Here is a 12,733-nt window from a genome sequence, read left to right as displayed (position 1 = left end):
CCAGCAGTGAAAGGCACATGGTGTCATGCATGCCATAACTTGCTAGTCTTCCTGCACATCAGGATGGTTTGTCCCTGCACTCTCAGTGAAGCTTCCTTAAGGTACAGGCAGATGTCCTGGACTCCTCTCCCCCTCAGGATAGCTTCTCAGGGGATCCTGCCCATGAGTTCCCTGGGAGAGTCAAAGTCTGCTTTTTGAGATCACAGGATCTTTACTCTGCTACTCTCCACCCTTGCTTTCCTCAGGATCCAGAACTCAATCCTCTTGTAGTTGCTGATGCTCAAGTTGCCATCTACTACTACAGAGGTTCCCAAACCATGGTATATGTACCAGCAGTGGTACACAGGTGACCTTTGAGCGGTATGTAGAAGGCCAGGGAGAAGGGCATGCACACACACAGACACCCAGCTGCAGCCTTCTGCACACAGTCAGGAATGGTGCTATGTGTGTAGCAGCTCCCAGCAGGTAAGTGGGCTGGGGGAAAGTGGTGTGGGAGAGGGAAGGGTGTGGGAAGATTGAGGCCCACATGGTGAAGAAAGGATTGGAGCATGGGCAGGGACAGGGGCTAGGGTGAATGGGGCTCTGGGTTGGGTGATGGGATGGCCAGAGCCCAGGCAGCTTGTCCATGGGTGCAGGTGGACTCCTGCCACTGCACGCTCCCTGGGGAGGCATGGAGGGACATGTGCCTTCAGATTTGTGCATGGGGTGGAGGTGGGCTGCCTACTGCACATTGGGCTCTCCACCCTGCTGTCTCTGGAGCCATGTGCAACACCATGTGCCTTCCATATGCTGACTGCATTACGTCCCTTGCCCACCCAGTGGTGGAAGGCACATGGTGTCATGTGTGGCTCCAGAGGCAATGGCAACTGGGCGCAGAGCCCAGCAGGCAGCCTTTTGCTCCTCAGGGTTTCTCTCCCCTTGGACCAATCCACCCTGTCCCCATGGCAGAGCTAGCACAGAAAGACACAGCCCCTTTTGGGGAGGCCTGGGCCTCTCCAGGTGCATGGGGGGGGACGGGACTCATACTGCTGTGTGCACCCCAGGGAAGCCATGGGGGCACGTGTCCCCCCCCCCCCCGATTTGTGCATGGGGCGGAAGTAGGCTGCTCACTGTATACTTGGCTTTGCACCCCCTGCCGCTGCCTCTGGAGCCACACACGATGCTACAAGCCTTCGGCTGCCAGGTGGGCAGGGGACTTGGCACAGCAAACACACAGAAGGCACATGGTTCCAGAGGCAGCAGGGCACAGAGCCCAGTGCAGTGGGCAGCCCACCTGTGCCCCACTCACAATCCAGGGGGGACATGCCCCCCATGCCTCCCCCATGGTGTACACAATGGCAGGGAGCCATGTCCCCCCAGGGCCCCTGGATGAGCCTCCTGTGGCTCCAGCCCATGACCCAACCTGGCCTCAGGGTCCCATTCATCACGGCCCCTGCCCCTATCCCATTCCTCCCTCACTGTGGGGGCCTCAATTTGCCTCTCAACCCCTCCCCTCTCTCCCTGCCCCCCCCCCCACCAGAGCTACCTGCTGGGTGCTGTGTGTGTGCATGCGTGTGTGCGTGCGTGTGTATCTGTCTGTGTGTCTGTCTGTCACTCCCAAGCCACAACTCCCCAGCCCTGCCGCTGCCCCTCACTCCTACCCCACAGTACCCCGCATCCTGCCAGGGCATGTAGGGATCCCACTCCCCGGGCTCCAAACCTTACACACACACCCACAGCCCCCCACCAAACATCTGAATACTATGTTCTGTCAAGCAAGATCACCCCTCCCACTAAAGACAACCCCAAAAGTATCTCTGGATGGGTAAGTTTACACTCATTTTTGCAATTTAGAATTGTTTTATATGGCTACCGTGACTGATAAAACAATATTTTATGATTACTAAAGGTTTTGACGTAATTTTAATACATAGTCTGTTACCTATGTGTATGAAAAAATTGCTGGTGGTACTTCAGGCTGTATCATTTTAAATGAGTGGTACACAATCTGTCAGAGGTTGGGAACCGCTGCAGTTCTACATTCCCCACCAATTCTTCCCTGTTTGTGAGCAGCAGGTCAAGAAAAGCATGGCACCTAGCTGACTACTCTAGCAATTGCACCAGGAAGTTGTCCACAACACTGTTCAAAAACTTTCTGGATTGCCTGCATACTGCTGTATTGCCCTCCCAGCAGAAATCAGGGTGACTGAAGTCCCCCAAGAGAACCAGGGCCTGTAATCAGCAGCCTTCCACTAGCTGCTTGAAGAAAGCCTCCTGCACTATTCCTTCCTGGTCCAGTACTCTATAGCAGACCCCCACAATGGCATTACTCTTATTGCTCTCTCCTCTGACCCTAACCCAGAGACTTTCAACAGGCCTATCTCCATTTTCATAGTGGAGCTCTGAACAATCTTATGGACCTTTTACATAAAGTGCGACTCCTCCTCCCCTTTTCCCTGCCTCTCCTTCCTGAACAGTTTGTACTCATCCAAGACAGTTCTCCAGTCATGTAAGGTATCCTATCAAGTCTCTGTTATTCTAATCACGTCATAGTTCCATGACTGTGCAAGGACTTCCAATTCTTCCTGCTTGTTTGCCAGGCTCCATGCATTCATGTACAGATACCTAAGGTAACTAGTCAATTGCCCTGATTTCTCAGGAAAAATGAGAACACCTTCACCTACAGATACATCATAGCTTAAGGAAAGAAGTTACACAAACTGGTACAAGTGATGGGAAACTAGTTTAAACCTGTAACAGAACAGAAGCTCAGCGCACATAAACTGGTTTAAAAAAAGACAAAACTAGTTTAGGATAAACCTGGATGAATATAATATCACACTTAAATGATTTAGGTTAAACCCATCTATCAGACTTCTGTCCCAGATCCCCTCCTAACTCAAGTTAACTCACAGTCCCCCAGCATCCCAGGATGTTTTGCACCTCCTCTGACAACTCCTCAATAGAGGAGAGGCAGGTTAGCCTTGGCTGCTGTTGAGGGAGTGAGCAGGGATCTAGGTGCTGGGCAGGGTGGGGGGCACTGGACTCAATCTGGGCCAACAGGGGAGAGGGGCAGACCCTGGCTTGACACACAGATCAGGGCTACCCTACTGGGGTGGAGGGTGGGGGTGGGGAGAGGAGCAGGGCAGCAGGTGGTTAGCTAGGTCTGCAGGCTGGGAGGTATGTGCCAGCTCCAGTGCCCTGTGGCCTGGGTCAGTGCAGGCTCCTGCCTATTTTTCTAAACTGAAAACTGGATGTCAGTTCAGTTTCCTATCAGTTCAATCTACACAATTTAGAGAAACCTGCAAAGATTGAATCAAATCTGCCTCAGACTTTTTGATGCCTTCCATCTTGCCTTGCTCCGGAGGTACAGTGCCGCAAATCTTTAACATATGCAAGTGTTTTTATCTCTGCTATGTTTGAGGATTGAAATGCTTTTTAACACTTTGCTGTAATGTGTATTACATAGCACATTACATGTAATTGATAAAAATATTTTTTATTGATCATTCTCCTTCATAAAGTTACTGCTTGCAGATTCTTACAGTTTGGGGTGACATTCCTTGTTTCACATGGCATGGAAACTTTACTAGATTACATCTCTCAAACTCAAGGAGTTGAACCTCTGAAACTATAATGAAAATGAAAAACTTCTTTAAATATTCCTCATCTTGCAGCCATTTTCTTCTAAAGATTGTTTTTCGTTCTTTAATCATAGACCAAGAACTCAATGTACTAGGCAAATATCAAACAAAAAGACTGCCCTACCATCAAGTTGTTGCAGTCTACCTACATGATAGCAGGCAACGTATGAAAAGAGAGGTGAAGTAGTACAAAGAAACAATGGTGCATTATGGTCCAGTATTGACAGGCAGTTGTACGAGTGCACCAGCTGCCAAATCACTGGGTTTTGCTTTTCTTTTTTCATTTTGCCAGAGAGTTTGAGCTTGGTAGAAGAAAGATAATTAAGTAGCAGTGGGGATGTTTACAGGGAATTCCTCCCAAGTGTGAGGAATATCATGAAAGAAAGAGGAAAGATCTCGTATGAAAATGTAACCAATGTAACAGAGTAAATGAGAGATGATAGCTAGGTTGGGGATATGCCATGAATGGCATGAAAGTGAAGATGAATAGACATGTTTGAAAGCTAAAAAAAGGAAAGCCAGCAAAGTTAAGCAATAAGATAAGTAATATAGTCAAGGAAGTATGACTTTTAACATTATCTTTACAGCAGTATTCTCAATTGGTGAGAGTGGGCAAGATTGTATTCATCAAGGCTAGAGAAACAGGTATCAAAATAAACAAGAGAGATGACAAGAAGTTGGATGGATGTTTTAGCTGTGATGATGGATGAGAAAGGCCATATCTCAACTATGCAGAAAGAATAGATGAGATTTATATATAGCCTGGAGAGGATCTTAAGGAGTCTGAGTCACAGATGTCCAGGTAAGAGACCTAAGTGACAGACAAGATGACAATGGTCACCACAGTGACTGAGAAAGGAAGGATGGAGATTAAGAACGTTTTTTGAGCTGCTGTTTAAGTTTAGAGTTGGGAACACTGATGCAGAAAGATGCAGGCTGTACTAGGAATCACTTTATCTCAGATATAAATGGTCATTTCTGAGGTAAAACACAGCATCTAAATGTTGAATGTAATTACTTGAAACAGTTTGGTCAGGCATTATGAGTAATACAAGTTCCATGTCACGTTGACATATTTTAGTCCTTTAAATTTACAGATGTACACACTGGGCTCAGGCTTATTTTGAGGACATCTAGAAGGTTACTTATACACCTCTGGCCCTCATGCATACTACTAGCCCTAAATCCACCATGTCCTCAAATTCCAAAGGATGAAAGGGTGTGGGGGGCAAGTGCAATGTACCTGGAAGTTTTATGAAGACAGATTGTGGCAGATCAAGGTACAGGTTGAATTTTAGTCTAATTATCTTGATATAACACCACCACCTAATTTGCGTTGCATCTGAATGATAAGCCGTGTGTGTCCCAACACACTGAGGCAAAGGTTCAGTACAAAAACAAAAAACCCATTTCTTGTAATATGCTAATGTGTTTAAGAAGCTCCCATCAGTGTTGACTTGAGTCAACCTTAATTAGTTTGTGTAGTTTGACTATTACAAGCATGTATCTACAGAACACTCAACTATATGGTAGACTGTTCAGACTGCCTCTTGTATGTAAATTGGTGGTACAGTGGGTAGATTAATTAGGCTCCCCCTACATTGATTAGGTGATAGTACAAATAAGCCTGCCTCCACATCTACATAAATGTGACTACATTCCTTCCAGTTTGAGAGTTAGTAATGGGGGCAGCACAATGCACTTGTGGGAGCTGCTGCTTAGCACAGTAAGTTTGGAACATAGATATGGTCTTAATACAGGTGCTCTCGTGTGCAAGAACATTTCCCCCTTGTTCTCTTTCTGCTCTGACCTTATATTTTGTATCTTAATTAAAAGCTTTCTGTACTACAAGAAATTATACCATTTAACAGGCTTCTTTTTGAAGAGATTTGGTAGCTTTTCATGTGCACTCTGGACATTATCAAAATATGTACAAACTATTTTGTGAAAATTTAAATAGTCTTCTACTAAAAGAGAGCCTTTGCAAAGGAAAAGTGTGGACAGACTCTATCAAGTGCTAACAAGGAAACATTTTTTTTTCTTATTTTAGAGCTATATGTTTCTAAAAGTGAAATACCACAAAGATCGCCCTCGTCAGATCCATCAGGACAATCTCTTCTCCCATTGCAGAGCTTCTCAGGCTGTAGGCAGATGGAGGTATCATTAGCACAAGGGTATTTTGGTGGTCCACACATATAGCCCTCGCAATTATCCTCATCAGACTGATCCTCACAATCAATATCTCCATCACATAGCCACGCTTTGCTAATGCATCTCCCTTGGAGAAAAGAGACAATAAACACAAGAAATCAGACTGAAAGCAAACACAGAAGAAACTATAGCAATATTTTTAGTATTAACATTACTTTCCTTTTAGATGAATAGAAAGGATATATACCAATTCAGCCTTATAGTCTAAAGTATCATCAACTTCAAAGTTGACAGCCTTAATTTCCTGACCAATGTCAAACCTAATAGGTTCTACGTTGAATAAAATTGCAGGCAGGCAGCTATACACCCTAACAGTGTAAGTTAAATATATTGAATTACGGTTTTATAGGTTGCCCAAAATTGTTGTGATGGTTTCTTTTTCTCTTGCCTTCTTTTCTCGTTCCTTCTCATCTCTTCTCTCCCTAGTGAGACCAACATCCCAGTCTATAACACAGGTTTGATCAGGTACTTTTCATGAACACAACCAGTCCAATAATTATATAAACATAGGTTTCTAAATCATGTCAGAGCAAAATTTACTTTCTATACTAAAATATATAGAGCAGATGAAGCTTTTCACAAGGTTTTACTGTTAACTAATTTTGGTTTATTTTCTTCACTAAAAATAACTCCTAAAACAGAAAGTTTACCCCATTTTATGCTGAACATCTAAGTTTGAAATCTGACAGCAGCTGTGCTGTCATCTGATTCAGACAAGGGTTATGACCTTTCAGAAATATACAGGTGCAAAAGGGGAGCCATTCACACTGGGGATTCATACAAATCCATCTCAAAAGCAGACTCTACACAATTACATCTACACAAACCGTGACCACAGCACCACAGACTTGAACTGTGATATTACTCCCCACCCCCCACATCCCACCCCTGCCAAATGCAGCAGGCTATTTCAGTCTCCTTTTTGAAAGATATATACTGGTCCTTTCCAGACCAGACCAGACTAGAGTTAAGCTCTATGGTACTTTTAGAGTTTTTTCAACTTTCCAGGATAACTCCTAGCTGATATCATTGGCCAATAAATGCAGCATGCCTGTATGGGGACACAGACTTTTAAATCTGCTGGGAGTGGTAGTCATCTATCTACTAGCTAAGAATTGAGGACCTACTAGAAGGTATATAAAACTAAAGGCTTTATATATGCAGTTTGTACAAGCTATATAAAAGAACACTGGCTCAAGGGGAGGTAGGGGTTGAGTTAAGACCCTGATGGAAGTCCAGATAGGAAACTTAGGTGATACCTAGGAAAGGTTATCTGGATGTGTCCTCCACCCAGGTTCCTGAAAGCTACAAAAGTAGTGGATGGCTGGGATCAAAGTGTTTGTTTTAAATTCTTGAATGATGATAATGTTGGCCGAGTAAAGGAACCTGGACTGAACAAAAGCTTAGACATCATTTTCCCTTCCCCAGCTAGTGCATGTGCCCTGTAAAATGCACAACAGGAACAGGCAAATCACTTCTGATTAAATAAAAGTGGATGCAAAGTTTCACTTGGCCTATATTAGTTTTAACTAATCTTAAAATTGTGAGTCCATGTGAATTTTCATCTTCCTGGTTTTGGTGAATGCTACAATTCATAAATAATGAAATATTAAACCGTTCATCTTGTGGTTAAGGCACTGGGTGGTAGCAAAGTTACTTGGATTAATTTTGTGGTTCGGTACAGACTTTCTGTAGCACCCCATATTCATTTTGGCTCGGTGCCACTTTTATAAAATGATAAAGGTGTATTCTTTCTTTTCACCTCTTGTTTGCTATATTGATAATATAGTGTTCACTATAAGAATTGCCTTTTAGTTTATGTATGGCCATCATTAGACTTTGGATAAGTCTGCTATTGACTCATAAATACTGTTATTTATTTGAAATTCACAATGGATAATTTGTATATATTGGCTAACTACTTTTCAACAAGCAAATAAGTTTATTTAGCATTTTCATCCAGTTTGCTGAAAGATTGTATCAATTTTTATATACAAAGTTGACATTATTTTATAAATTCATAACCCCCCCCCGCCCCAAATTCATTTTTTGGGCTTATGACTATTTGATGTAAGCTAAATATTTTCAAAGAAAATGTGAGAAGAAAAACAAAATGTTATATTTTGGATTTCTATTACAATAGAAAATCATTACTGACCAACTCTAAATCTTCCTTTAAAACAGAATATCGCAAAGAATAAACATGGTTGAAAAACAAAAACATTTGAATTATGAAAAGTGGAAATTTAAAATTTTAGATAAGATGTCTAATGGAATGCTTCACAAACAAATGTGAGACGTTGTTTAACATATTTCCATTAAGAAAAGAAGGGATTAAAATGACTAAATTGTAGCATACCTAACATCGGGGGGGGGGGGAAGGGGAAGATGAGGGCGGGGGAAGCTGTGGACCACCAAACCATGTGGCACCCACAAGGACAGCCCAGCCTGAAGAAGGAGAACATTGTGAACCTGCAAGCCATGGGGCAGCTAGCACTACAGCACAGGTAAGCAATAAGAAGGTAAGAAATAAGGGGCCCCTTGGGATTCAGAGCTGGGGGGCAGCAAAGACACCAGTCGCAGGGCTCAAGTGCTTATATACTAATGCTAGGAGCATGGGGAACAAGCAGGATGAACTAGCGCTCCTGCTTGTACAAAACACCTATGACTTAGTAGGGCTAACAGAAACCTGGTGGGATTCATCCCACGACTGGGCGGTACATATTGAGGGTTATAGATTGTACAGAAAGGACAGGGTGGGGAAAAAAGGGGGAGGGGTTGCGCTCTATGTCAATGAGCAATATACATCAACCCTCATCAAGACAGAATCCAAGGATGAGGAAGTAGAAGGATTGTGGGTTAGGCTACATGGGGGGCAAGGAGAAAGGGATTTGATGGTAGGGGTCTGCTACAGACACCCACACCAAGGGGAAGAAATAGATTTGGGGCTCCTGAGGCAGCTCTCGGAGACCATAAAAGCTAGAGGCGGTAGTCATGGGGGACCTAAACTACCCAGAAATCTGCTGGGAGACGCAGACAGCAAAGTCCCACCGTTCACGCAGGTTTCTAACCTCTGTACAGGACCTCCACCTGACACAGGAGGTACACGGTCCCGCTAGGGGGAATGCCATACTGGATCTGGTATTGGCAACGGGGGATGACATGGCAGGGAATCTACAGATCGGTAGCCATCTGCGGGACAGTGATCACCTAATAATAGAATTCTTCATAAAACATCAAGTGGGTAAGGTAACTAGTAGGGTGAAAGTGCTAGACTTTAGGAAAGCTGATTTCAATGAACTCAGGCGATTAGTCAAGGACACACTGCAGAGCAGGAGTTTTGAAGCGATGGGAGCCCAAGAAGGGTGGCTGTGCCTTAAGGAAATGATCCTTCGGGCACAAAGCGAGACAATCCCGATGCAAGGAAAAAGAGGGAAAGGGGCCAGGAGGCTTCCATGGCTGACCAGAGAAATCCAGGGCAGCCTAAGGGCCAAAAGGGGAGCACATAAAAAGTGGAAACAGGGAGAGATCACCAAAGACGAATATACCTCCTCTGCTCACGCTTGTAGGGGGGCAGTTAGACGGGCCAAAGCTACCATGGAGCTAAGGATGGCATCCCAAGTAAAGGACAACAAGAAATTATTTTTTAGATATATAGGGAGTAAAAGGAAGGCCCAGGGAGGAATAGGACCCCTGCTAAATGGGCAGAAACAATTGATGACGGACAGAGGGTCCAAGGCTGAACTCCTCAATGAGTTCTTTGCTTCAGTGTTCCTAAGTGAGGGGCACGACAAGTCTCTCATTGGGGTTGTAGAGAGGCAGCAGCAAGGCACCAGACTACCATGCGTAGACCCTGAGATGGTGCAGAGTCACTTGGAAGAACTGGATGCCTTTAAGTCAGCAGGCCCGGATGAGCTCCATCCGAGGGTGCTGAAGGCACTGGCCGACATCATTGCAGAGCCACTGGTGGGAATATTTGAACGCTCGTGGCGCATGGGCCAAGTCCCGGAGGACTGGAAAAGGGCCAATGTGGTCCCCATTTTCAAGAAGGGGAGGAATGAGGACCCGGGCAACTACAGGCCAGTCAGTCTCACCTCCATCCTTGGCAAAATCTTTGAAAAAATTATCAAGGCTTACATTTGCGAGAGCCCAGCAGGACAAATTATGCTGAGGGGAAACCACAGGTTCGTAGCAGGCAGATCGTGCCTGACTAATCTAGTCTCTTTTTATGACCAGGTTACGAAATGCCTGGATACAGGAGGAGGGGTGGATGTCATATACTTAGACTTCAGGAAGGCCTTCGATACGGTATCCCACCACATACTGGGGAACAAGTTAAGAGGCTGTGACTTGGATGACTACACAGTCCGGTGGGTGGCAAATTGGCTAGAGGGTCGCACCCAGAGAGTCATGGTGGATGGGTCGGTTTCGACCTGGAAGGATGTGGGCAGTGGGGTCCTGCAGGGCTCGGTCCTTGGACTGATACTCTTTAATGTCTTCATCAGCGACTTGGACGAGGGAGTGAAATGTACTCTGTCCAAGTTTGCAGATGACACAAAGCTATGGGGAGAAGTGGACACGCCGGAGGCCAGGGAACAGCTGCAGGCAGACCTGGACAGGTTGGACAAGTGGGCAGAAAACAACAGAATGCAGTTCAACAAGGAGAAATGCAAAGTGCTGCACCTAGGGAGGAAAAATGTCCAGCACACCTACAGCCTAGGGAATGACCTGCTGGGTGGCATGGAAGTGGAAAGGGATCTTGGAGTCCTAGTAGATGAACATGAGTCGGCAGTGTGACGAAGTCATCAGAAAAGCCAATGGCACTTTATCGTGCATCAGCAGATGCATGACGGATAGATCCAAGGAGGTGATACTTCCCCTCTATCGGGTGCTGGTCAGACCGCAGTTGGAGTACTGCATGCAATTCTGGGCGGCACACTTCAAGAGGGATGCGGAAAACCTGGAGAGGGTCCAGAGAAGGGCCACTCATATGGTTAAGGGCTTGCAGACCAAGCCCTACAAGGAGAGACTAGAGAACCTGGACCTTATCAGCCTCCGCAAGAGAAGGTTGAGAGGCGACCTTGTGGCTGCCTATAAGTTCATCACGGGGGCACAGAAGGGAATTGGTGAGGTTTTATTCACCAAGGCGCCCCCGGGGGTTACAAGAAATAATGGCCACAAGCTAGCAGAGAGCAGATTTGGGTTGGACATTAGGAAGAACTTCACAGTTCGAGTGGCCAAAGTCTGGAATGGGCTCCCAAGTGAGGTGGTGCTCTCCCCTACCCTGGGAGTGTTCAAGAGGAGGTTAGATAGGCATCTAGCTGGGGTCATCTAGACCCAGCACTCTTTCCTGCCTATGCAGGGGGTCGGACTCAATTATGTATTGAGGTCCCTTCCAAACCCTAACATCTATGAATCTATGAATTATTACAGTCACCAGAACATAATCATACAAAATGGTGAAATGTTCAGAAAATAGAAATCTGACCACAGACATAAAAGTCAGTTAGAGTTAGGGAGCCTTCACCACTTCTTAACTGGTCAAAGTTCCATCTCTAATCTTATAAAATTAGTTTTACAGCAATCACAGATACTCAACTTTATATAAATTAAACCACACTATTAACATACCTACATGTTTAAGCAATTTCATATTTATACATAACCATCATGAATTGTACCTAGACTGTTACGGCAAAAGTTACTTTATAAGCTATTATTTCATTTTGCAGTAAGTCTGGTACAAGAAGTCTGATTCTGCAGCACATTGAGCATCCCTACCATGTGTTATTTTTACGATGAGCAAAAGGTATTGAGTACCTCAGAAATGAATCCAAGACTAAATCCAAAGAGAGTAATTCCATTAACAATACAGGGAGGAGCCACCTTCTCAACAGGAAAAAAAATGAATAACTTTGTTTCTCTCCATTTAGTTATACCAGTAAGGAAGACAGAAAACAAGGAAACAAAATTGTATGCATAAACTTAAATACGTACTTTCAATCAAAAATGCTCCTAGAGAACTTCCATCTTCATTGTTACCTTGAAAGAAACACTGGATTTTAAATATCAGAATGAAGACAGCAGCAAGAAAGAAACTAATGGAAAATGCTGGTGTCAAGCACCTTGGCCATATCCCAAAGTAAATTGATGTTGCCTCCACTACAGCTTCCAACCTCTACTTTAATCTGTTTTTTATATACAGCTGCCTTCACCTTAATGAAAAGAAGATGTATTGTAACTGAGGATTCCTACTGCATGATGATAGCCTTGACATATGTTATTAAATAAAAGCTATACTTCTTTGATAATGAATTAATCTTTGTCAAGATTCAAAAAGATGCTCTTAATGAAGTACCATGCCTTCTCCTAATGTCATTTCAAAGTGAGTTTAATATTGTTGTCCTTTAATGAGATATACCTGTTAATATTTCAGAAACCCTTTTAGTAGAAGAGCTCCATTATAAAATAAAAGGCATGTTCATATGAAACAGTTGTAAACAAGAGAACAGATACATGGTTTGCAAAGTAGCCAGTGCAAAGAGGTAAAGGTATGTGGAAAAGCTTTATCAAAATGTCTTCTCCAGAGTTTTTGAAAACTTTTGAAAATTAGTAACGCTACCTAGAGATTTAAACATTTCTGCACCGGCCAGTGTTCATCAGAACACTGAGCTTAGGACATTTTTAAATTAATTTTCTACTGAATTTTGAGAAAACTGGATTTTTGCATGAGAACTGAATTTAATCTTTATTGCATCCATTTCTAGTATGTATTATTGTACTACTGTCTTTCTTTTCAAATTATGGATTGAAAATGAGAGAGCCTTTCTTCCTTACCTATTTTAGGAGTAGGAACAGGCCCTACATTCAGTGATTGCACTTGTTTGGTACTGCAAAAT

General features: G+C 44.0%; 1 protein-coding gene across 5 annotated transcripts in view; it reads right to left on the bottom strand.

The window, feature by feature from the left end:
• Positions 1-12,733, bottom strand: part of LRP1B (LDL receptor related protein 1B) — a 1,609,743-nt gene that overhangs the window by 607,162 nt on the left and 989,848 nt on the right. For all 5 annotated transcript variants that reach the window (XM_019480601.2, XM_059727405.1, XM_059727406.1 and 2 more), the window contains one exon: positions 5,701-5,901. In XM_019480601.2, coding sequence (XP_019336146.2) covers positions 5,701-5,901 — 201 coding nt within the window. The remainder of the gene's footprint in view (positions 1-5,700; positions 5,902-12,733) is intronic.

Source organism: Alligator mississippiensis, chromosome 4 (assembly GCF_030867095.1).
Source record: "Alligator mississippiensis isolate rAllMis1 chromosome 4, rAllMis1, whole genome shotgun sequence".
NCBI lineage: Eukaryota > Metazoa > Chordata > Crocodylia > Alligatoridae > Alligator > Alligator mississippiensis.
Note: the sequence above shows the minus strand (reverse complement) of the source record. Positions and strands in the feature narration are given on the sequence as shown.